The 27,340-nt window shown below is 42.8% G+C and overlaps 1 protein-coding gene across 1 annotated transcript; it reads right to left on the reverse strand.

Annotated features, from left to right (window-relative positions):
• Positions 1-1,260: 1,260 nt before the first annotated feature.
• Positions 1,261-27,263, reverse strand: DCUN1D3 (defective in cullin neddylation 1 domain containing 3). The gene is given in 7 exon segments (XM_068423274.1): positions 1,261-9,072; positions 9,075-9,298; positions 11,313-11,635; positions 11,637-11,846; positions 16,507-16,583; positions 18,954-19,135; positions 27,233-27,263. Coding segments are annotated over 4 exon segments (912 nt in total). The 5' UTR covers positions 11,745-11,846; positions 16,507-16,583; positions 18,954-19,135; positions 27,233-27,263; the 3' UTR covers positions 1,261-8,815.
• Between the last annotated feature and the right edge of the window lie 77 nt (positions 27,264-27,340).

Below are 27,340 nucleotides of genomic sequence, written 5' to 3' on the forward strand. Positions count from 1 at the left end.
CCCTGCCCACCCCCCACACCCCTTGCACACAAAAAAAGAAGAAAAAAAGAGATGTTACAGTGTGGCTGTGGGAGGGGCAAGGGCCATTTTAAGGAAAGCACAGTCTGTGCTAACGTCACACACCATCGCTGTCAGCAGGGAGCTGGAAGCAATAAGACTCAGCGCACTGCCAGCAGTAGGATGAAGTGATTTGCAGCTTGACAGCTTCAGTCCTGTTCTTTGCAAGCCATTGCCACCTAAAATAAAGGCTGCCTGAGCATCTCCTGTTGACGTACGGAATTTGCAAGCACGAGGATGCCTAGGAGAGCTTTCGGCACTCAAAGAAAAGAAAAAAGGAAATGTTTGTTTTAAGGTTTGAACGTGAGATGAAGGATTTCTTTATATGAATTAGAATAGGCTGAGATAAAGGTGAAATAGTTATTATTCCAGAAATTATTAAATACAGATGATATTTATGATATATGATTTACACCCTCCTACTTTCCAACCCCAAGTTCATTTCGCTGGGCTCTTGAGCAAAGAGCAGCTTACGTAGGAGAAGCTGGGAGTCGCTGTGTGGAGGAGCAGGCAAAAATAAAGGCAAGGGAGAGAAAGGCAAATGCAGCACTAGCCCTGAGGCAGCACTCGTGAGCGGGGAGTAGATGCTCACGTCAGTGTCATTCGTACCTAAATTTAAAGCCTCCAAAACTCCAGAAATGAAATCTATTATTAATCAAGATGAATGCAGCCAATTTTTTTCTTTTTAAAAAGGTTCTTTACCCACTCCAAGTGAGCCCGGCATTCTTTGGCTGTAGCTATTGCAAACGAGGGTAAGCATCAACGTCAGTGCTCGTACAAAACATGAAAGGGAGTTGGTCAGGTCCCTTCGCCCAGCACTGCCCATCCCCGCTGCTGACCCCAGCCCAGCAGAGACCACGGGGTCAGGCAGCTCAGTGGAAGGGGCCGAATGGCAGACTGACCTGAGCACTCATCCCTCTGTAAGAACACGCTCCTGTAAATGTTAACAGCCAGCATCTCCTTGTTGTAGACACTTGCACTGCAAAATTAAAAAAAACCAAAACAGCTAGTTTCATTCTACACACTTAAAAATGATGTGGTCACCTCCCTGCAAGGACTGGGCAGGATTTAGTAAGCATCCAGGATTCCTGCTTGAGGAGGTATGGAGATGACAAATAAAACTAGCAAGAGTCCTATTTGTAGGCATGAAAAAATAATTAATTTGTCCCCTTTTAATTAAAAATGTAAAAAGGACTTCAGCTTTAAATAAGACATTTTGTACAAAGCTCGAGCACAAAAAAGTGAACACCACAGTGTCATTATGTAAACACCACAAACGTTACTCATTTGTTCAGTAATGCACAGAACCACGTGCAAGTTCCCTTTCCAGTGGATTAGATTTCTGTAGCTGTTCCCCTCCTTCCCCTCAGACCTTACTGGAAATACAGGAAACCCAGAAGCTCTGGAACATTTACAAAGCTACAGTAGTCAGGATACATTGGGACTAAAGGATTATTTTTTCCTTAAGGAACGGGTCATTTAAATATACAGAAGTACAATAATCTCACAGGTAAATCAATGGCAGCTTAGATTAGAAAAAGCACCAAAATATTTAATATACATCTGGCACAAATTCCACAAGAAGTCAGTAATGGACAAACCAATGCTTTGCTTATAAGAAAAGAAAAATCTCAGACTGCACTTAATGCTTTTCTTCCAAAAGGGACACGACAAAACCATTGCACTCAGGATTGCTATCAAGTAAAGACAACCTTATCACAACCTATTTGTGTTGTGCCTTAGATTGCACATTCTATAGGATGCTGTTTCCATTCTGTTCCAGACGACAACGGTGAGCAAAATTTGATATAAGAAAAGTAACTGTAAAACTACAAACCAAACAGGACTCAGTAGATGCGTCATCTTGAACTTCTCCCACTGTTTCCTCTAGATCATTGTTTCACATTTGGCCACATCCCTTTAAAAAAAGATCCTACATGAAACAGAATTTACTCCAGCCATTTTCAAGCATTACATTTACACAGCACTTCTGATACTGCTGTCTGAAAGAGGAAGCACAAGTCTGCTCCATGACATGCAATACATTCATCGTTTCCCAGAGTGAGAAATTGGATCGTACATGGTTATCTATCTCTTGGGCAAGTCCAAAAATGCAAAAACCACTCCCAACACAAAGAACCGCAGCTTTGATCCTATCCACCCTTGCTGGTTCACTGAGGAATTGAGAGTTTGACCAGCCAGTTGTATTCACATGCGAGTCAATGAAAGCCGCACGAAGGTGTGCTCGTGTTATTTCCTTAGTTAGAATTAGTTACATCTCTGGGAGCAAACACACCATCAAAACGCATTCCTTCCATAAAGGGTGACTCGAGGCTAAATTCAGGCCAAGATCCACAAGCAAGGACGCCAAGAAATCCAGCTGCACCAACCAGCTCTCCCAGGCTGACCCTTCTCCTCCATGCAGCCTATCAAGGACTTGCAGTTGCTTCATGCCCTCAAGACCGGCCAGTACAAACCCCAGTAGCGTTGGGTCAGGACCTAATCCTGCCAGTTGCATCCATGTCTCTTAGAACTCGAGTTACTCAACAACTAACAGCACGAGGCCCTCCAACTGCTCCTGCCAGCTCATCTCCTTTTTAAAAGACTGTTTTAAACTTACAGATAAGAAAACAAGCATATGTTTAAGATAACTATGATTAGTGTGACTTAAGTCACAACTTCAAAATACTAAGCAGTATTCAGTGAAGTCCTCTAACATGTAATACATATGGGAGTGTAACAGCAGCAGCCAGCCTTCAGCTCCACTGATCCTCCGTGCGGGTTTGCCACCTCTGGTCACACGATCTCCCCTCTCGTGGGCCCAGAGAAGAGCAAGAGTCAGCTGTTGTAACTGCATAAAATGGCAACATTCAAGTAAACACACTGATTCAACAGTAGGCAACCTTTAGTCCAAATATAATTTACAGGGGGGGGAAAAAAAGCCACAACTTTACAGCAAGAACATCGGAGACGGATGTTTTTTTCTGTCTGTGTGTGAAATGACACGTTATCCAAAAAGGGCATATCTGAAGAGTGCAATTACGCAAAGATAGAAGCTTTTTAAAAATAACAAAAAGTTGTATAACCTCCAGAACCTGTTGGATTTTCAAACCTAACTACAGAAAGACTGAGGATTGCAGCAGTAGCGAGGAATTGCTGTAACGTCAGTGATTTAAGGCAAGCTATTAGCAGGACTAGTACGTTCATGCTCCTTTTACCTATCGTCTCACACGCCCCCCGTTCTCTGGAAATACGTGCCTGTACGCATAGTGCAAGAGGTCACACCCCAAAAGCAGCCCTCAAACTGGAAGAAGAATCTTGTAGCAACAGTTGCTCCAGCATAGCATCTACTTGGGATTTGCAAGGACAGTATTTCTGTTGTAGTTTTCTTTGGGGGAGGAAAGGAAGGGACACAGATGTGCTGCATGACAAAGAGACACCGCCTGAAGGCATTAATGAGTACAACTGAGCACTGAAGCCACTCCGGCATCTCCAATACACTTGAGAACGCTCCAGCTTTGCTCAAGCATAAGGGTTTTATATCCTGAGCAAGATTCTGACCTCAGGGAGGAAAAGGACGTGCGTAGCCTTTACACTTCTGCGGTTCCCATCTTTGCTGGGTGTCACATGTCCAGTCCAACGTGGAACAAACCACAGTATTTTCCATCAAAAGAAAAATACACTCATGGCACTGCATCAGGTGGGTTCCTAAAGTTTTTCAAGGGCAATTGAAAAGGCTGATGGCTCCCTCCTGGGGAGCAGCTGCTCCATCCTCAATTTACTGTCAACACAGGTAGCCCGACCAGGGAAGAGGATGTGTGATGACAGAAGTCCCTGAGCCACATGCGATGCAGCTCCAGTCGGTCACTCTATTGCACTCCAAGACTAGCACCCGGAAGGACCAACGCGTTTGCAGCCTGACTTGGCTCCCTTTCAAAGGGTCAATTGTATGCAGATTAAAAGCAGTACACCAAAAAGTATGGCAAATAGATAATACTCGTGTCAATTAAAAAAAATAGATTACTCATCCAGGCATAAAACCCTGGGAGAAAAGGATGGTAACCTTAAACTATTCAAGTCTAAGAACAAGAGGTAGAGATACCTATATACTTCATGGTGAAGGATTTACAGCCTTCTGTCTTACAATCTCATGTATTTCACTTCAGTTGACAATATAAAACCAAAGATTCAATCTTCAATAGTCCAGAGAGAAAACTTTTAACACTGGTGGTTCTGTTTGCACACAGCAAAATTTAAGCAGACACTTAGCTTTCAGTACTTATTTGAAAAAAAATATGTTTTGCTGTATATTGAAATACTACCCTGAAGAATTTTGAGTTTCAGGGTAAGTATCTTCCTTTTTAATATGAAAGGCTAAATTCACATGCACACATTTCGAGCAGAGTGAGCTCAGGGGAAGAACTGGGTGCCCAATTTACTGAGGATCTTCTAAAAAAGGATCACACTGCAGAACACAAGGCTGCAAGACCCAGAAACTCACAATGACTATTATTTTCCAGTGAATGGGAATGATGTAACCTCAGCTAACAAATTACATCATGACTGAGGTGGTTATTAACTACGTGGTGTTTAACTTTGCTGGGGCTTTTTTTGGAAACAAAGCTTAGAACTGTAAGGAAGATACTTATGCTGACAGTGTCATGAAAATACTAAGGTTGCTAGTCAGCATGTAGCCATGTCTGGGAACCACAGGTGACAGGCTAGTACCTGTCCTGGGATCCACGGGTTCTTCAGGCTCTGACAGACACGCAAGGAATGAAATAAAAGTCACAGAGGCAAAGCTGCTGCCGTCGCAGCACTCCGAACCCCCCACCCGGCAGCCATGCTGCCCTTGGGAAGAGGGACCGCATCTATTTGCGCCCAACTCCGAGTCACTCACTCATCAGCAGAGCAGGGTGGACTCGTTGCATGCTCTTAGATGTGCTTGGCTGAAAAGCTACAGCGGTTCAGAGGCTGATTCATGAGCAGATCAGTCGTGGCAGCCTGGGGAAGCCAGCACTCGTCCTGGGGCACCCAAACTGCCACAGCCTTCAGCTGTCTGATGTCCTGCTACCTGCCACACCTTCATTTCTTTTTCCTGGGGTTCCTTCATTACGATTGCACAGTATTAAAGAGCTAAATTTCACCATATAGAATAGCACCAGCAGCAAGTAAACTCACAATTCAGTGCTCAATTTCAATTAATTTCCTCAGTCATGTTTTATAGTCAGCTATGGGCAAAATCTTTCAAATCCTTACTTGAATCAATAAATAGTCTTTGACCTCAGAAACTCACCCACTCAAGTAAGAATTAGCACAACTGAGCCTCCAGCTGATCTAGGAGCCAAATTTTAAAGGTGTTGCAAACTATAATACAGTGTAGGTGATCAGCATTTTATTACTCGGGAGTAAAGTTTATGTGAGTTGTATTTCTTTGCATATAAGGGAAGGCAATAAAATGCCACAGAGTGCGGATGTCAGACCAGTCTTCCAGTATATTACTAAAACTATCTATATAGTTAGCTATAGTTATTTATCCCAAGGTGCAGCAGATTCACTACATGCATCGAAGTTTCTAATGCATACTCGAATTAAAAAAAAAAATAAATAGTTGCAATGGTTTCAAGGATTTCAGCAGCATCACTGCTTACTATGGTCCTGTGCCCTACACAATAAAGATCAAAATTATATAAAAATGAAGAATTAATATATTTGGCCTGTTCCACAGATATTCACAGTTTAACCATTAGACAAGCATATTTTCAGAGGCTCCAATATTGTTAAAGACTTCTAAGAAACATGTACAAAACCCCACTCCCGCACAGGTCCACCAGCATTACAGGGTACAGTCTATTCTTGTTTAGGATCATAAAATGACCGGGCAATCCAAGGGAAGGTCTGACGCCCTCTCTCGCTTTCAGCACTGCCAAGGAGTTGCACCTTCAGCTCCTGGTTCAGGAATTTAAAACTGATAGAGGTCTGGCTTGCATTCTGTAAATGGTAATTAAAAAACTGAAGTTAGGCTAAAAATAAATGGTACTTTGCCAGATAGATTATTTGGCTATTTTTACAAGTATTCTACCCAACAGGTGGAGTTGCTCCTTCTAGGCTGAAAGCAGCAGAACAAGAGCACAGCTGTCCTCTCGTATGGAAAACACGGGACTTCAGCCACTGAGAACTGGATGTCCCTTCCCCAGGAGGAAAGAAGATTTTCCCTTCCTCTATATTCACCGCCACCGTCTTTTAAAAAGCTGCTGTATTACATTTGATACACTAAAATGGCTAAGCCTGGATGTGCTACAGATTGATTTCCTTACTGCAGTCCACATTCAGACCACAAGACAAATGCCTGCCTTAAAGAGCTCTATCCCTCATCCTTTGGAGCTGCTGCAGTTCAGCATACAAATCAGGAGCAGCCACTGCCACGACTGGGTGTGCGCGTGCACGCACTGGCTATCCATCTGAACAGCTCATTTTCACACTCTGGACATTTTAAATTTCCTTTAGGAAAAAAAAAAAAAATGAAGTGATGAACAAAGCATTTAATGCTGAATGAATGGTCTCAAACTTACAAACACAGCCTTCATTTACTATCGAATCAGTCTCCATGTGGAACTTCGACTAACAAAGCAGCCTCTGTTGGGGAAATCTTTTTCTGTTTTTAAAATAACAGCACCAGCAAAAGTCTCGCCATAAATTCGATTGTACCAGCACAAGTACTTTGGCCTGCTTTGCTCACCAAATCAGAATAGGGTTTTGCCGCCCAACAGTGCTTGTGCCACGGTAGCTTGGAAGGGTATAATAGCAAGGACAAAGCTTTGGGTATATTTACCTATAATACACCAAGTTCAGGGCTCCCTTCTGCAAAGGGACAGACTCTGCTGTTATCTGGAACAACTACATTTGTTTTCCACAGCTTAAGGCATCTCCCAGCAAGAGCCTGCAAAGGCAGCATGGACCAAACTCTCCTTTTATTAGATGGAAGAGATGCTATCTGTGGCTTGGGCAGTTCTTTTTAACAGTTTTCAATCCCCACATTTTGTTACTGATTTCTGATCTCGGACCCAAGCTATTGCATAGGCTGCACACCAGCAAAGCCAGGGACAGAATTCAGGCAGATCCTCCTCCTCTCTCTGCGAACCCCTCTGGGGCACAGCAGATGTGCCACGCATGCCATCCTGGAGCCACGGACAAGCTCACCACTTCAAATCTGTTTCCCTTTAGCTTTAAAACCCTTATATCACAAAAGCCGTTAGATCCTATGGATGACTGTCCAGGTTTTTTTGGTTTGGTTTAGGTTTTTTTTTAGTTGAAGCCATTTTATGATCCTGAAATGCAGCTCTTAAAATAAAAGGTGTGTAATGGAAGTGTATGAAATTCATTAAGCCAGTACTTAGCTCTATAGAAAGCCTTGGCAATCATCCCTTTTACAGGTGTAAAAAAGTTGTTGTACTAAAATTAAAAAAGGTAGCATCAATAACCAAAAAAGTTTCAACCAGTGTTAATAAAACTCCCTTTAAGTCACAACAGTTTCAACAGGCAAATAGTCCCAATACAGGCATTGTAAAATAATAAATTGACTCCTATCCAAATATTATCAAATCAGTCTAAAAATGACTCATCTACACTGTTGTCACTAAGAACACATTAAGAATTCACTTTGTCATCAGATGCCAATATTGTTGCTCCAGAAAGTGTGGAGTATTAACAGTGATTTAGCAATTAAACATGGGTTTTAAAAAATTGGTTTGTCAATATTAATGCAAAAGTTCCTTACATAGAAGTACTGTGCTTGCCAGACAAGTAAGATAATACTTTAGGTATAAATCAAACAAATTAAAGCAGAATTATACCACAGTTTTCCTTGAAGACTTAGGGTTTGTGTGTTGCTTCTGTCAATCTTTAGCAAACTTAAGAAGCAGAACCTTTGGTTCTTTTAGTCAAGTAAAAATATTCATGTAACCACAAAAATACAACTTCCAGAGAAAATGGAAGTCCATCAAGAAGTCCACTTTCAATAAAACTGAGGTAGTACTGCTCTTTTATTACATGATGTGTAAGAGATTTAGATACAAATCGTCATCTACCACTCAGTTGACTGACAGGTACAGTAATTTTATAAAACAATCCCAACATTTAGTTTGAAACTCCAAAAAAAAGGAATGATCTGGACTCATTCACTAAGAGTTAGCTTAAAATGGGAACTAGCCATATTACAAAAAGCTGTTGCTTATGTTGTTTTTTAGAGCCTTATTACTGGGGGGGGATTAATGCATTTATAGTTAACAGTTAACACTGCTGTTCATATTGGTATAAAACCTTAAAATTATTACAGCCTAAAATTTCAACAATGTAAACAGCACTACACACAGTACAGACCTGCCCTGACAGATGTAGTATGAAAAACTTAATCTGGCACTGTATAATTTAGCAATGTTAATTTAACCTAACTAAAAAGATCTACATTGTGCAAGAAATATCAGACTTACTTATACTAATCTGAAGTCTTAAAAAAACATACCCAAAAAACGCTTAACTTGTAGCCAGGGTCAAATATTTCAGGGCAAGAGTAAAAGGAATAACCAAAAATTAAGAAAGTGCCTAAAACATGATACAGCATTTTAGAGCCCTTTCAAAGACAAGGCAGAAAAAGGTGTAAAGTAGAAAAATCTGGAGCCTCGGTAATTTCCAGAAACATCCAGAGTTTACATTTCACAAAGGGCAACAGGTTGCTTTTGTTGCTGCTGCTTCGATGCTGCTAAGTCTGTTCCTCCGCACACAGGCCCTCTGTGTCCGAAGACGTAATACATTTGGTTTCCTCTTCCTTTTTCCTTCGTTCCATTTCCCACTCTACAAAGGTATCGAAGAGACTCGGCCAGGCCTCGTCCTCGCTGTAGTTGCTAAGGTCCGGTCCAATCACCTGAGTAAAATTTAGAAACATGTTCCACGTGTCCCGGGAGATTCCCTTGATTCCTGAGGGGTTCTCGCTTAGGAAGTGTAACCACTGGTCCAAAATGGGGGCTTGTTTTGGGTGAAGACTAATTTCCAAAGGGCAATGGCTATTTCCCGATGTAGTGACCTCTGTCCTTCTTCAGAGTCCAGGCCGAACTGGAAGGTGAAACGATAGAGATCCTTGAATTTATCTTCCTGCTTGGCTTCGTTTAAGAGGCTGGGGAACCTTGCACAAATGCCGTCAATGCTGTCCGCGTTTATTGCTCTGCAGCCTTCAAAAAACTCCTTCCTATTAAGCGAGAGAAGAGAAATTAGTGCGAGCGCTTCCCACCGACCTCCCGCACTGAACGCTTCCCACCTCCGTTCAGCTACGCCAAATCGGAAGAGGGTTATCTGGGCAAGACAAGGTGTGCTCTCAGCCCAGGCGGCAAAAAGATCTTGGCAACAGGAGATACTGGGAAGAGAGAAGTTTCCAAGAAGTTCCTCATGGCTTGGGGAACCACAGACACCGCTCAGATCTGCTGGGGCACTGTTAGCATTTGAAAGATTTTGCTGTCTGGCTCTCTGACGCTACTCAATACAACCACATCCAGTGCCTCTCACATTAAAAAGTGAGTAAAATTTACCACAGAAGAAATGCCAAATGTTTGAAAACACCACTTTTACGCACTGAAGCACCATATATAAACCAGCTTGATCTGATATTGCCCATGTCTAAACGCCCGTGCTCTGGGTGAGCTCTTCTCAAGGGACAGAGCAGTTCACTGGTGGCTTTCTTGTGGTTTTTGGTGGCTCTTTCAGCCTGCAAGATAAAAAGGGTGCCAACTGCAATGGTCAGAGAAGGCATCTGCCAAGAGAGAAGAGAGCATGGCATCACACAGCACAGGCCACAACACAATGTGTAAATGCTGCTCGAAGCACTAGTCCTATACCAATTAGCCTACTAATAGTATGGCCAAGTGGGTAGATGGTTAGCTGTGATTTTGCTAACACTCAGGAGTAAGTGCTATAACCGGCCCATATTAACCAAAGCCAGCAGACTCTGATGCGGGACAGCCTGGACGGAAGACAGGAGACAGGGCAGCGCTCAGGAGACCACATTGCTTTCCTTGATGGAAGAAGTTGATCAGCACTCACATCAAGGAGCGTGCCCTTAAACAAAGGTAACCTCTCACCACTATATTTGCCCTCTCCGAGAAAATCAAAATGAAGTTAATAAAACTCACGGTGGCCATGCAGAATCACAGACACTACTTGCAATTCCTTTACCATGTTAGCAAATACCTGTGCTGTCAGCCTCCAGTAAATCCACATTTGCATTCCAGAGTAACTCAGCCATTTGACACACACCCACATCCACAAAGCCTCTGAAGATGCTGGAAAAGCTATCTGTGTTCAGTGCACCGCAGAGGCTTGGTTCAAGGCTCAGAACACCAAAGTAATTTTGAAAGTTATGAGCTCGGTAAAAACAGGTAGCATTACTCAAACCAACCTAGACAGACCAAAAATTAAAATATCATTCTCTCTCAGCAAGTCCCTGTAGGAAGTCTCTACTTGCTCTTACCTGGACATTGATAACCAAGTTGCGGGGGCTGTTGTAGTTTTGGGGTTGGGCTGTTTTGTTGTTTTTTTTGTTTTCCTGGTAAGTTTTAGCCGTTCTGTCGTTTCCAGTAGCATCACACATGCTGTAAGCCTGCTGACTGACCCCCTTGTCCAGAAGGACAGACAGCACTTCAAATACCAGTCACTTCTCAGCCAGTATAAAATAGCTACCAGTGTCAAAAACCTTGTGTTTCCTCCCCTCTCTGTGCTTTAACAGGGTTACTCTTGAAAAAAGACATTAAGTGTAACACTGGTTGGGCAGGAACAATTCTTAGGAAGCAGTCTGTCATTCTTTCACAGAACAATAACAGACTCGGTAGCAGTTACTAAGGAATCTCACATTACTTTAAAGTGAAAATTAATTTCAGTGTCCAATCTCAACACCAAGATAATGCTGGACACAGTAAAACTTCTTTCGGTAAATTAAGAAAAAATGAATGCCCACAGAATCTCACTACACTGTTCAGCAGCAGCAGCATAATGTCCAAAAACGTATTTTCGGTTCTGAAACCCGCTGTGAGGGAAAGGGGAAAAGAGGACAATACAAAGCTTACCTTCTGCAGTGGTAGGAATTAATTTGATCAAAATGCAAGTGTTAGAAGAAATAAGTACGTGAAGCTAATGAGGCTGTCTCTCCAACATACAGATGACAGGATATACTTTAACATATGAAAATAATTACAAGTTCTACTAGAACTAACCTTGTAAATTTGCACATGGTAGCAGCCTGGAATTTCCAAGCCAAAACTAGCACTTTAAATTCAGTGGGATCAACACAGAGGTCATTGCAAAATCGTTCCATTCCTTCTTCCAGTATGGCATCTTCCCGTTCATCCTTATACCTCCTAAATAACTCCCCGATCCTTTGGAGCGAAGATTCTTCTGCACTGGAAACAGAGTCTTTCTTTGTATCTCCAGAAAACATTGGAGGCTGACTAGACTCTACAGCAGCGTCCGTTTTCTTTGTCCCATTCACAAGTATATCTCCTGAAGACTTCCCGCAAGCTGAACCATGGTCATCTTTGGTGGACTGCACTTCTCTTACTATGTGACTTGCTGCTGGATTCCCTTTCCCCATTTTTGCTGCCAAGGGTAGAAGAAGGATTCTTGCACTTTGTGACACACTGGCCCATGATGTTGCAAGCCCAGGTTCTAGAGCGGTCCCCTTGCTGTCGGACACCCTCGCAGCTGCTCTTCAACACATCTCACCATGCCATTAGCGGCAGTCAACTAACCTGAAAAACAGTTTCAGAGTCAAATTGCTGTTTCTCCACAACGAATATTAGAAGTATTAAATGTGGGATAACATTGGCCAGTAAGAGACCGACTTCAGGATATTTAAGTTTGGCGTACTGAAAAGGAGTAGTGTACAGAAGGTTGGCATATGCCATAAATTTCAGGCAATTTCAGGCTGTTTTACCTAGAAATAAATGCAGCTCACTCAGTGGCTGCAGTATACTAACGGGCCCTAATAAAGGAAATTCCTAAAATTCTTACTGTAACATAGGTTACAAAGAGGTTGATTCATGTACAGACTTCATCAAGACAGACTACTCTAACCCAGAAATATTTTAAAGGAAATGGTTTTTAAAAGTATACCCACATTTTATATATAGAATATTAAACACTGAAACAAAGCACTGGGGGGGATGGGGACACTGTGGGACAATCTGGCAGAGACTTAAGCATTAGATTTAGCCTGTACCTTCAGCCAATGGGCAAAAGGGGTTTTGGGGGGATTTTTTTTTTTTTTGCGGGAGGGGAAGTTGTGGGTTCAGTTTTTTAAACAGAGTTTGGAATCCAGATTTTTGTTCTTAAAACATACACGGAGCATGTTTGCAGAAAGGACACAGCACTCACTTTTCATGCAAGATGGTGTTTGGGAACTATTCATTGTTTCAAGTGGGCTTCTCCCTTCAGGTAATAGAGACAGGAGGAGGGGGCCTTTTTAATGACAGTTTTTCAGACTGACACATGTGCAGATAAGTAGTAGTAATTCCAGTTCAGGGTTTTTTTGTTTTATTTTTTTTTTTTAAATGCCAAAATGATTTCACCATACTCTGTTTTTATAAATCACAAGTTAAAGCCTTGCATATTTGGGAAAGATATTTTAGCCACAGAAAAGGTTTCTTCAGTTTTCCCCACTAAAACCAAACTACCACTCTGACACTATCCTATCAGCATGCAGCCACGCTGTGGACAGTCCATTTCTCAGAAACATCAACTCCAAGAAAGCAATTGCTTATCATATTCCTCCTTTACACACTTATTTGCATTTCATCTCTGCTGTCAGTTAGGCAAAAGCCTCAAACATAAAAACTGGGTTCATCTTGTGTTTGTTTACTGCTTCCAGGTTACACAATTAGAACAAGAAAGAAAAATTAAAACAAAGAAATAAAACAGATGTCATGTCAGTTTTCTGTATTCTTTCTTGGGTAAAGCTCTTATGAGACCAAACCCCTGTTTTAAGCTGTAAACCAGCTTGGAACAGCAGCACCAAGTGCAGATGAACTCTCCAGAAATCATATGCAGTTTCAAGAAAAAAAAAAACCAACATATTTTTGCCAGTATAACAGCCAAGATGCCAGTTTCACCTACCTGGCTTCCCTTCCCCTCCCCACTCCCTTTTTTTTAAGCCCATAACCCACAAACAAAACTAACAGAAACCTATTTTTAAGAGCAGAAAGAACAACCGTCTGCTACATCCTTTCATCAAACTGCTTTAAAGACGAACTTTGTAGCATCGTTTTTATAGGCAAGTAAAGTTCAATTTAACGTATTCAATAATAATTTCTTATTCATTTGTATTTTAAAGGATTCATTAAAATATGCATTTCCACATAAACAACCCAAAAGACAGTTTCACGGTCCTTAGTACTTCACAGCTCTTTGTGAACAGCCTGGCACTGGTTCCTGTGCTGCCATGTGTCTGAGCAACATCATCTTCCCCGTCTACACCAGTCATTTTTTCATTACACAAAAACAGGATATTATTAGGCAGTGTAAATTACCACTTAGTCATTAACTCCCAGATACCAGCCGCCTTTTTTTTTGTTGTTTTCCCCTTTAAATCCATCAGAATTAAAATGCTCAATCTACGCTAATTCTTGTTCTTCCACCAGTTTCTCAAAGGCAGCTAGCACTACTTTAGCTAAGTTTTTCTTTAAAGAGAAGCATGCAAGTAAAGGAACAGAATAAAAAAAACGGGTAAAAACTAGTATTAAAGTAGAGTTTAGCTAGCTTATAAAACTTTCTGCTCAAGCACATAACAGCAATTATTAGCTGTTGGGGATCCGGAACAGCTTCTCCCTATGGGCAGGTTAAAGAACAGCTGCCTATTAGTGACTGGTACTTTCCTCTAAAGTAGCTGGTAGTAGTCAAATCACATGCAGAATAATGGACAAATCCAATTTAATTTAGTAATCCCAATTTAAAGTTAAAAAAAAAAGACAGTTTGCAAGACTAACTTACATACTCTGTCCATAAATTTTCCTAACACAAGTGATTCATGCTGTCACGCTTCCTGAGCAACAACTTGTATTAATGATGATTAATCTGATACTGAAGTCTACAAAGTGACCTCACCAGTATGATGAAACAGACAGGGTTTATTGTCATTTGCTGTCATGAAAAGACAGCACTACAATACACAGGGGGAAGGTCAGCCAGCATTATTAAACACCTGTATGTGAGGAAGTGTCCTGACAGCTGTATCCGAAACCCACTGGAAAGCACAGTAACATTCATGGGGTGCAAGTTAACCCCAGCCCCCGCAGCGTACCCCTCCAACAAACACATTTTCTGCCACTCCAAACCTACTTGCCTGACGAGGAGCTGACGGCTGCTCCCGAACAGCCCCTGCCTGGGCTCTGCCAGCACTGCTCTTCCCTGCAGTAACCGACTTCTTCCTTCCTCCTCCCTGCCGAGGAGGTTTTCAGAGCACAATCCTACTCGTTGGGAACAAACACTAGAAGGTACTGAAGTACAGTTGCTGCAATTCCTCACTTTTCTACTACATGAAACTTGATGCCACGTGCCAGATACTTCGAAGCATTCTACCCCAAAAATAGCAAAACCAGCTTGGAAAAAAAAAAGTCAGACTGCATCCGCTGGCAGTTCATGCACGTATCTGGTTTTGTAAGAGACAAGTCTTTTGGCCCTCCATCAGTTACCCTGTTATAAAATGCCTTCACTGAGCTGGATCCACTTCACTTACTAGTCACCTCCGCTTCCTACATGACTCAGGTTTCAAGGCATGAAAGGAACAAGAGCCTCAGAAGGAGACAGAAACAAGTGGGAGAACACGGCCCTTTTGTTAAGGAAGGCTGGAGAGAGGATCCAATTGCAGCATCAGGAGCTGCACTGAACTGGGTGTTCAAGGAGTATGAAAAAGCACTCAGGAAAGCGAACAGAGCTACTCGTTTAATGTAGAGCAAAGCAAATGTCACGCCTAGGTCACGCCGATTACAGTTAAGTGAGCACAAGGACGTGCAGAGATGTTTCTCCCAGCTGGATCAGGAACTACAAGTATAAAGTTCTCGTGTACCCAAAGGTTATACTGGATTGGTGGCAAAGCCCCAATTCCCAGAAGGGTCAGTTCCCAAGAGCAAAATTACTCTAACAGGCTTGTACAACGTAGCAATGAGACACAAAAGGCAGGGCTGACCACTGGTTTTGCCATTCTACTAAAACCGATCAAAATTCCGGACTAAGGCTGGAACGCACTCAGCGCTACAGGATGCAGGACTCCCAAAGAAGCTGGATTACTCAGACGAGTATTGAGCAACAACCTACAGTAAATATGAATCACTAAGATGCCCAGGAAGCCATCTTCCACATAACAGAAACTGCAAAGCAGAGATCAACAAGGATGTTCTCTGGTCCTTTCTAGAAGGGAGTCAGCAACTGGAAACACAGGAAGACTAGTACTGGTGACCACAGCCAGTTAAAGGAAAGCAACCCTCTGAGACCAACGGATGTGTAGAACCATATTGCCCAATACATGAAACAAAACCTATAGAAGATTGGAAAGACCTTGTTAATGGTTGGTGGTGGATTTTGTTGGGGGGGGGGGGGGGGGGGGGCGGGGAGGTGGTGTGGAAATTAGTTTCTCTCAATTTTCAAGTGACCAGACCACACGTAACCCAAGATTTGAAGGGAGCAAAATAACAAAGTGACTCAGTAATAACTCTGTCTTACAAGCACACCATGGCACAATTGAAAACAGCAGAACTGAAGTGGAGGAGAGCTTGCAGGAGAAGATGCAAAGGAGGTATTTAAGTAACCCTGTATTTTTCTTTAATGACTAACATTATTGTAGTAATAGAAATTATTGGATACATCCAGAGAATAACAAAACACAGCCAAGCCTTATGCCGTTTAATGAAGTGTTGCATCAGAAGGTATTTACAATGAGTTTCAAAACACATAAAATATCAAGAGAGGAGGGGAAAAAATACCCCATATATTCAAGAACACCTCAAAGACAAGTTTAGGAAATCTCGTAACAAAAGGGGACACAGCTCAGCCAACCATTAAATCCCTGCCCAAGTAGCAGTTCATTAGCTAAGGCAAAGATAACATTGCTAGAACCTAACTAAGCCTCAACCCAGCCTCAACTTTTTGCAAACACTTGGGCAGAGGCCGAAAGAACTTCACAGAATTTCACTATGCATTATCTACCTTTTAGTGGACAGGGAGATATGACTTCGAAAATAGCTGAGAGTAGGGAACAGCATCATGAGTGCTGCATCTTTTCCCAGCTCTGAACGGATATATACAGCGTTCCTTTGGGGTGGCACAAGAGGATCATTGCGACTGCCGAACCAGAAGCAATCGCTGCTCTAACAGCTGATGCTGGGCAAGCGATCGTGTAAGCAAACTTCTAGTACTTACATAGTTTCAGCTACACAGGGAATCATTCCACTAGCTTTCACAGCCTCCTTCAGGCTCCCTGGGTTCCACATGGAATGCTGTAAGACAAAAGGACCACACAAGTCTTTACATTTAGAAGAGACCATGAAAACCATGAAATGCACTAAATCACTCAGAAGCAACTACGCATTTAATAAAACATTTCATAGCCAAAATCCATTTGTTGAGAGAGTAATTTTATAAAACTACTTTACTTCTTGACTTATAAAGTATCATTAATGCCACTAACTCTGCATTGTCATATAAGGCATAGACCAGGTACTGAATACAACAGACAAGTTCAAATGTTTGTTAGGAGTAAACGCACACTTCTGGAGACTTTTATGGCTTTCAGCAGGGGAGAGTTAATTCCTCATTTCATGCACTCGAAGCAAAACAGAGGACATGCTATCATTGTCAATGCATGTTAGCTAAGCGGCTGTTTAATCTGTGAATGCCAGACAGCTGCTACCCAGCAAAGCATAATTTGGGTCTAGAAAGCACTTCTCTCTTTTCATTCTCTAGCACATTCTTTTCCATGTTTGTTTTCCCATGTTCAGTTGAGTTGACTCAACTTCTCTTCATTTCCCAGCTCTGCTATATAACTACGAAGCTCTGAAGAGAAGATGACAGACAAAGGTATGTCTGGTTTGTGTAGCAAGAGCTACAACTGCAGCACCTGGTCAACACCTCTCTTTGTATCTGATCTGGGAAAAAATACACAAAGCTCTGGCAAAGCTCCTCTGCTCTACCATACTAACAGAAACACTAAAATGTCTTGTTTTTACAGCTCTTAGTACATCTAGGGAGCAGACAGGTGATCAAAGCTGCCTTTCTGCATACTTACTTTTTACAAGAGACCTACTTCTTAGGAAACAAGGGGGAACATAGCTTGTTCAGTGCTTTCTTCAGTAGAAAGCAGGGAATGGATGTAGAAAGACAACGATGAAACAAGTTCTTATCGCACATGCCAATCTCCACATAAGTTGAATTTTCCCCAAACTTGAGTCCTATACGCAGATTAGGACAAATTTGAACAACAAATAAAACCTAGTTCAGATCAAAGCTTTTAAAAACAGTGTAAGCACAGGGAAACAGGCATCCAAACCACTTCAAAACCCCTAGAAACTGTGGAGTGGTACTTTCGCCCGTAATACACACACACAGAGCAAAACCATATCTCCGCTGAACCATTTTTAGGCATTTACTTTTGAGATAGATACTCCAAAAAGCCTACTTCTCTCTGAATTTATATCCTCTGCTTCCAAACCTCATCTTACAAACAACCCTTTTGTCCCCCCGCAATGGCTCCCAGCTCTTTGAGCACACACTCCTGCTGAAGGGCTGCCCTGTGTGGGTGCACAGCCACCAGCCAGCTTGAATGAGTATGGGAACAGGGCTCCTGCCTCTCTCGCAGTGGAAGACTAGCTTGGATTTCTTTCTATTTGACCATAGCATGCCACGAAATTCAAGAATTTAAGAAAATGTAACATCTGACACTTCTGTGTTAATTTCTTTTGGTCCCCTGCAACTAAATAATTCCTTTTATAAATCATCAGGGGAGGAAAGAAGACACAGGAGGGACAGGGCTGTGCAGCCTCATCCTCCCAGAACCCTGCTTAAATAGAGGAGAGGCAACATCTTACACTTCGCATTTGAGGAACCATTGTCATGGCAACTTTGAAAAGTAGTTAGTTTGTTGCATAAACAGATTTGTATTTCTTTGGAAGAAATATCTACATTTCCAGTTGACTACAGCACATAGTGGAAGCAAATGCTTATTTCAAGTTTAAAAGAAGCTGAATCTGATCGAGTTCAGCCCTACCCAGCAATAGCCAGACTTTTTTCAGATTGTTTGAAGTAGTTTCCACATTGGCTGACCTGTACACACACACAGAGCCTGAAATTTTAACATCTGTTAGAACCGCCAGCTACAATTCTTCTCCCGTTCTTACTACTTTTATTCTACCAAGTTGCCCATTTCACCTTTTTTTAATTCTTAATGTAGTAGCAAGTGTAAAGTTCTGAGACAACACAATTATGAAATGTGGAATAAAAAGTCAGGATGAGTTAGCAGTTAAAAAATCAAGCTCTTCAAGTCTGTATTTAAAGGCTATCATAGCACAGCAATGCGTTGTGGGCGACTTCATCCTAAATCACACAAGGTGACTGTGGCAGGGGTGGAAAGCAGCATCAACACTTTTCTGGCACAGGTTTTAATTCAGCCCTTGGGTCAGGCTTACAAGGTACAGCCGTATGCCACGACCCCAAAACATCCTCCCTTGCTGGTGTGGCAGGAGCATCACGCTACAGTAACTCAGAAAACAGCCTGCATCATTCGTTAGCAATCCCATTCAGCAGTCCACTGGGAAAATAAGTAAGTAAATGGTGTGCACCCTCAGGATTATGGAGACCTTTGTTTTGCTCACCTGCCTCCTTTTGCACCTGTGTCTGACTCCCCCCTGTGACTTTGGCTCTCCTGAGCACCAGTGCACAGAGGATCCCACTGCAGCGCCAAAGCCGCTATCGCCCTTGTCACTTGTCCTCAGCAGCTTTTCCAGGGGTAGGAGCTGTTACAGCGTTCTCACAAAAGGCAACTTTCTTTGCTTTTCTGTGGGGAATCAGTGAAGAATTAGCAATATCGTTTCCCTCTTCAGCAGGCAGAAATTGAGAGGATCAACTCTGCATGTGGAAGGTTTTACTGTGCAGTTCAGAGTTTCATACTACAGCACCAAAGCACTTGGTGCAGAAGTGTTGAATCATAAATGAAGCTTCGGTCAGCAAAGCCATCACGTTAGGGAAACTGCTTACTTCAAGTCATAACCTGCAATGAAACTTTCTCAGCAAAAGCACTCTGACTCCAGCACAATGGGCACAGAAGACACCTCACCACATCCCTAATTGAGCACCAATCTCACACAGATCTGCTCCGCACCTCTGCTGCAGAAATACATTTATGCAAAGTTACTTAAGAGGAAGTCTAAAAGCAGGAAAGTCCTGCTGCAATTAGTTAAAAATGAATTATTAGTTTGTCAGGCTAACGAACTATTTCTGATTAACCTCACTTTGAGCTTTGGAAACAAAGCGGAGTATTCAGAAATCTGATCACACTGGGTAAAGTTTGTCTCTGCAGAACACACGTGTCTCAGAGTAGAAGCCAGTCATACAGGCACACGAAAAGGGACCCTGCAGAGTTTTGGCTGCCACTCGGCAGAAGGCTAAATGCAGTCAATGGGAAAACCAAGCGGTTACTAGCCCAACAACATGTATGTCAGAAGGCTGAATACTTTGTCTCAAATGAGACGTGGACTTGTTTGAGAAAGACCATACTGGAAAGGCTTAACTTGTTAGGAAGGGAAGAGAGGGGCAGGTACAAAAATATCTAAAAGAAATGCAAGTAACAATAGATTCAGAAACGGCTTCGCCATGCCTACAGTCCATAATGCTGGGCCAGCTCTCAGTGCCAAGAACCAGAGCTACCACCACCAAATCTCTTCCTAGAAGAAGCTCCAAAGTCACCAAAAATGAGGCAAAAATCTCTTAAACAACTGCATCTTGATGTGGTGTGCTGTCACTTCAAGTCCAGGGCTGGGATATCAAGGGGGATTTTTCCATTCAAGACTCTGGGCAGAAGAAACCTGCTTTCTGCGCTCTTGAAAAGCACCTTACTAAGAACACAGGGCACGACACCACACTTCGTGTTCAAACTGCAACAAGTAGTCTTGGAAAAAATAGAACAGATGTTTCAGATCTGCAGTTCACTGTGTGCAACTAACTATACAAGGTTAGCTTAAGAAAAAAATGAATAATAATGTGAAAAATGATAGGGAAAGAGAGAGTAAAGGCACCTTACTACTTTTTCTCATGGAAGACACATTGCTTAAGCAGCTTTTTCAGCAGACACATGTGCATCATCCTTGAATCCCTCCCTTTCTTTTACACTCTCTAACCACAAAATACCTTACTTACCAATTACTTCTCATTGTCTTTTCCACTTGGCCCCATTAAAAAGTTTTAAATCCTCTCCTACTATGTGCTTCATCCTACTTTATTAGGTGGGTGGAATGATTTATTAGGACTATTGTATTTTCACAGAGCAAACCGAAGTCCAGTTACCTAAAGAGCATATAATCCTAGAAGGGTGCCTTCAGGTGCTTCTGTAATGTAAATAAATTAATGAACTAATTCACACAACAGCAGTCCTTCTTTTGAGAAGTCTATTTGGGCTATGAGCAAGGCAATGGGTAGAGGGGAAATCAAGACAGCCAAACGACATGGCTGTTCAAGATCACGCCATGAGTTCTCAGTAAAGGTGAAACGAGAACCCCAACCAGATTCTATCCCATTCCCTACCTCGTACATACTTAGACACGAACAAACTTGTTTATTTCACTGATTCAGTCACTGAGCAATTAATCTCCATCCATTTAAAAACTATCAATCTCCCCTCTCTCCCGAGATCCTTGTCAAAGGCCATACAACTCTGAAGGTCCACCACTTACAAAAAAGCAAATCATCACCTAATGAGGGTTTGTAGGTTTTTTCCCCTTTAACGTGCAAAGGATTGTAAAAGAAAAATCCTTCAGGATTTTCCAGGGTACGCTGTAACTTTTGCACAGCGTGATAGACCTTTGGCGCCTCAGTATGTACTATCAATAATTAAAGCAGCGCGTGCCAAGGGAAGAGCTGCTCTATGCTCAGACACAACCGGTTCACATCTCTACAGCAAAACTGCAGACTAGGGGACCAACAGAAACCATAACCCTCAGATATTTTGCACAGATGGATCCCGCTGTAAGCATCTGAAAATAGCTGCACTACAAATATTTATCTTACTTTGTCTCAGTCAATTCCGTAAATTAATCTACAGAAAACTGCAACTATCCCACAGCCAAACCAGAATAACTTTGAAAAACCACCTTGGTCTACAATCCACTCTGCCATGGAAAAAAAACATTTACTTTTAAATTGAGCTAAGTGTGCACAGATTTGCTTTTCCACCAAGTTCAGCGAGCAGACTTCACCTTGAAGCAGCCAAGGCACCTTCGTACGTTGTGTTCAGATGAATATAATTCAGTGACATCAAGTGATTCCTGTAATAATAAGATATGCTTTAAACTAACTGTACTAAGTGAATAACTTTATATTTCTTACTGCTCCCAACAATGGAGAAAACCACACTAATCACACAAAAGAAGAAAGTTCTCGCAGCAGCTCTGGTTAACAGTGTCTCATCTCCAGCATATTTCAAAGCAGCGGTGGGAACCGTGACCCATACAGCCGCCTAACAGGGCAGTGAAGGGACAAGTCTAAAGACAAGAGCCAGACCACCTCATAAGATCACTCCTGGCAGCAGATGCTCATAAGGAGTTTACAGAAGGCCCGCTAGCCATCTCGGGAGTGTAACACAGCTTACAGGCCGCCAGCCAAAAGAATCACTCATTTCAGGCAGTTGTGTAGGAACTTCATTACCAGCTGACCACGTAAATACTGGAATCATATTTAAGTTATGTAAAAAGAATTGTTCTAAGTGAAAGGACTGACAGCTGAAAGTGCTTTAAGAGCATATGCTTGGATTTTTAAACTGATTGCAGAAAATACACAAAGCCACCTGCAGAGACCCTAGTTCTCTCTACTGATTTGAGTCCTGACTTCCTTACTACAGCGAACACCGCTAACACTTTACACTGTACAAAGGATTCTGCAGTATTTAGATGTTAACTGTATCAACTGCTTAAAAGAAGCTCCTTTGAGTACTTGAACTTGGGTCATCAGTTCTAACAAAGGCTCTTGGCTCTCCTTGAGAAATCTGGTGGCAGCTTCAACCAACACACACATTTTGTTAATAAGTTTTCACATATCTTTGATTTCACTTAATGTCCTGAGTCTCACAAGAGACTTAAGGTGTGTAGTATCTATCCTGTGCCTCATGAGACATAATCACTAACTCCAAGCACAGGTAACCGTGCTTGAAGCTGGTATACATCAGACCTTTGGCATTTCCAGACCGCCCATTTATGTGCTGATCCAGAGTACTCAAGGCTTTCTGTACAGACTCATCTGTAATGAAAATATTGAACAGTCAGCATACGACCAAAACCAAGTTCTAGGACATTTCTGTTTGTGAGTCTATTACTAAGCTACACACGCCTCCCACAATCATAGGCGTTAAGATGATTTTTCTCCCTCCCTCTCAATTTTAAAACAAAAGGATAAGACTGCTTTAGATGTTTCAAAGTTGCAGAAGGAAAGTTGCATTACACTAAAAAATTTCAGAGTACAAATTAAAAACTGTCATTTTCTGCTACTACCAGGATGCAAAAATAGGACTCTAGTATTTTTCTGGAGCACATAATCCTTTTGGTTTTAAAAAAACCACTTATGTTCACTAAATAGGAAAAGTGAGACAACAAATAACTACGACTGTCACACTGTCTTTGGCAGTCTGACTTTCTGGGAGTAACAAACTGTGACGGGAGGTCAGTAACAGCATTCTCACATTTTGCTAAGTAAGTTTTGTCTTTCACAAAACAGATGTCACAGACAGAACAGCATTTATAATTATTCTTTCTGAGACACCAGAAGATTATACTAGCTCATTCTCTTTACTGGAATCCTGTCTCACCACCTATGCTTTCGTTGGTTTCTCTAAAGTATTCCTACTTCCATGAAAGAACTCTTTAATACTTACAACTAAGTAGTCCCCTAACTGTCACTCTTCTAGTAGTGAAATATTGCAGTTAAATAATCCTTACCTAAAATCCAGATTTTCTGCTTCCTTCAAGATGCAGATCATTGGACTAGAGAGAGCTGTCCCCCAAGACTCATGGATACAATGGAGACATAATGAATCTAAATTGGTTAGTTCTCAGATTATCTTTTATGCAAGAAGCTTTGGCTGATTTTCTCTTCTCCTACTTGCTCTGTTCTGGTTAACACTGAGATCAGAAAGTAAAAACATCACCAAACTCTCACACCAAGGCCACATGTGACAGGGAGAGCCTCCTTAGGTCACCTTTAAAGAATATTGGCATTTGCGCAAGGGAAAGCAGAGCTCCCCTTCAGTTTGCCAACCACCATCACCCCTGGGGCTCTCAGACTTGCTCACCCACAGCCAGTTACCGACAGCTGAGCAGTTCCACAAAACCTTTTCATGAAAGGGTGAAGTCGAGGTACAAGTGAACGACGGGAGCACATCTGCAAGGCTTGGCTTTTCTGATCACTCCCTGGGAAGGCTTCAACCCAGATCTGTAATTACCTGACTCAAACTAGAGTCAAAAGCAAGAGAGAGAAAAAAAAAGAAATAACGAGATAGCTGACTGTTTCAAAAGACACACTTGAGACAACTTACTGTATAGAAGACACTGAGAAAACTAGCACAGACAGTTTACTCACGTCATATGTTTACAGGGGGTAAATTGCAGCTGGCTCTTCACCAAAAGGCAACATTTGCCTTGAACATTTGCCACGAAATTACCATTGTTTCGAGTGAAGTTACTATGTCATTACTGCTGAATAACTTAGAGTCAAGTATACAATTAATGCGTGTCACCAATGCAGATAATCTGCAAAACATTACAGCCATTTAATCTAGTATTTTTAAAAGGAGGAAGCGGGAAGAGACAAAAGAAATTATTAGACTTCCAGTAACCAGAAGACAAAGCCTATTAGTCAGAGGCAAATAAAGGAAAGGAAGCCGGCGAGATAACATGCAGACCCCTAGGAAGAAGCAGCCAGAGAGAAGGAGCCGGGTTGAGGAATTCTGATGAAGGCTGTTATGGGGGTTCCCTCTTATCTTCTTGTGACTACCAAATCCCTCAAGTGTTTACAGATTGTTCTTTCAGTCTCCAAGAATGCTGGCTACCAATCTTCAGCTCCTTCTTTATTTTTAAGAACAAGGATGAAGGAAAGGACTGTTTTTCTAACATCCCATGCCTTTATTTTTACAGCCTCTTCTTACTCAGAGCAGAGTTTTCCTGTTACATTCACCACTACAGACCCATGTACCTAATGGAACAATAACATTGTTTCTGCTCTTCTCAAGTTCCTACAAACTGAAGATGGGTTTTATAGCACTCCGAGGCTCCAAATTAAATTTATCAACACTTACCCACCACACCATAAGAAGACCAAGTGCTACAGTGAGTGACAGTTCTGAGCAGTACTGGGGGACTCGCACTCCTACCGACTTGCAGCTGTGCATTTCTTTATATCCAAACCACCTTCACATCGTTTTCTGCCATGAGGAAAGGCAAAGCTTAGAAGAGTCATGCCTATCCCCCATTCTTCCACCCCCTTTCCATCTACTTTATAGTCCCCTGCCTCAATACACATACACACACAACACAGGATTTTTTCCTATTCCTTCAGCTGAACTAAAGCAAGCAGCAGAACCAAGCCTCTGCCTCATCCACACACAATTTGTCAGAACAAGTCCCTTTGTCTCAGAAGTCTGGCAAACTGTCTGGCAGCCCCTCTTGCTCAATACATACTTCTTTAACGTGATTTCAATTAAGGTCTTCCAAAGAGCTGTTCTTAGTTTTGTTTCAAAGCCACCCCTTAATTTCATCTGATCACCTTTTTTTAATATAATCCACACTAAATGGAAGCAAGATGTAATTATCAATGGATTTCCAAGATCAACAAATTATTAGAACTACTGACGCAAATCAGCTAGGATTTGTTATGAACATGACAAAGTTCAACACCAAAATAAAGCAAGAAACTGGCAGAGAAGGCACCTAACTCAGCCTTAAAGATCCAGGAGCAGATTGGCAGATCATATTGCAGGCTATCATTCTCAAGATGAAAGCAACTTCAAGTGCATCCCATTGAGCAGCCAAGCAGTATCAAAGCTGTAAGTTCTCCATTAATAGTTTTGTAAAATTGCTTAAGGATTATAATCAATTCATGTCTGCATAGAACTTGCTATTAGGAAATAATCAGAACTTTAGAAATCATTACAAGAGCTGATATTTGCAGTAAGTTTGTAAAGCCAGTTGTACTTTGTGAATCTGAACTAATTCAACACAGATCACAAGCTCTCCTTTTTCTGCTGATGTGCAGGAAATCTTTGCTCTAGGCTGGTGTTGCTTTCATGTAAAGGGCTATAAAGGTTTTCCACTGAGCACTAACACACACACCTGTGTGGGGAAAGCATAAGATTTTAAAGACAAACTACCGAACTGACCAGAACATGAAGTGAAATCTCTTACTTTCACATGCAGCCTTAACCAAGGGACTATGTTTCCTTTTCTGGGGTTATCTTTAGCAGAGAAACATGCATCAGCGTTCAGATGCACTGGAGAAACACCAGTACTCAGACATTCTCTCTTCCCATTGCTAGCCCAAATAAAACACTAATACCATAGTTCTACATTAACTGTTTAACAAAGAGGCTCTTAAACAGACAATAAGAACATGTTCAGAATAGATGTATTTTGATCAACTGTTCTACCAAAAAATTCAGACTGTGCAGCAAAACTGCAACTGCCAGTGCGGCCTGTCTGTAATGTTCGAAAGGTAAGGCAGCTCTGTGCTTTTGGTTTGCACTGAGACACCCCTTTTTTCAGAGCACTTAACCTATTACCCCTTTAAATTATGTGGCAGACGTTATCATTTAAAAAAAAGTTACCAGCTGCGGATCAATGCTGTATTCCAATACTTGGCATCAGACAGTTCAGTTATCATTTTGAAGGACAGCGTATCAGCAGTGTTAACTATTTAAAAGATAATCAATGATTCTTTCCAGCAGCCACAGCACTAATACGAAAGACATATTCTTTCAACCAATATTTGCTTGAAACGTTGATTATGCAAGTTACAATTTAAGTTGTTACGTGTGGCTTATTAGTACCACCAGAGCCCCAAAGAGTGATCAGAGCAGACTGCAGCTTTCACAGGAAGGGTAAAACGTGCTTCGGGAGAGGGAGTGAAAGCTTAAGTCAGAAGAAAAGTGGCTGTGCAAAAGGTGGTACATTCAGATTACAAGAACTACTTTGGAAATAAACTGCTCCACATTCTACCCCTCTTTTTCCTGACAACACCAGGAACGCACACGTGTAGCGGCTGGGCACGACGAGCACCCGAACAAAGCAGCCGGGCTCCGCAGCCCCGGAGGGGACGCGCTGCTGCCCGCCGAGGGGCGGTTGTCAGAAACGCTTCAGGACCCCCGCGATGGCACCCACCAGAGCACAAAAATAAGACAAAAAAAAAAAAAAAACCCGAAGCGAGGCACCACCGCTACCTGGGGCACGGGGGTCAGCGACGGGCCGGCTGGCCTCGGCGGCACCCGGCGCTACGCGCCTGCGGAGCGGGACCCGATAAACACCACCCGTGGAAGCACCCGGACGGGGATCGCCCCGCGCCGCTAGCACCGGGGGAGGCTCCGGCTCCTAGCCGGGCACGCCGGTACCGCGGGGCCGTCCCGGCGGCTGCCAGCCCCGAGGGCCGGGCGGGCTGCGGCTCGGGGGGCCCCGCCGTGAGGGGGCAGCGGCGGCGGCGCGGGGCCCCCAGCGCCCAACTGGCCCTGGCGGGGCTGAGGGGCAGAGCGGCGGCCCCCGCCACCGCCGAGGCTGCCGGCCGAGCCCCGCACCCCGCGCCGCCGGCCGAGCCGGGCCAAGCCCCGCGCCGCTCCCGCCACCGTCCCCCCGCCCGCGGCGCCCGCAGCCCGGCGCGGACGGGAAGAGACATGGTCCAATTCACTCACCTCCGCGGCTCCCTGCGAGACTGCCTCCCCCTCCCGCATCACTTCCGGGGGTGAGCAGTCAGCTGGCGGCGGCGCCGCGCGCCCTGACGTCGCGCAGCGTGCCCGACG

The sequence above is a fragment of the Nyctibius grandis genome, chromosome Z (assembly GCF_013368605.1).
Source record: "Nyctibius grandis isolate bNycGra1 chromosome Z, bNycGra1.pri, whole genome shotgun sequence".
Taxonomy (NCBI): domain Eukaryota; kingdom Metazoa; phylum Chordata; class Aves; order Nyctibiiformes; family Nyctibiidae; genus Nyctibius; species Nyctibius grandis.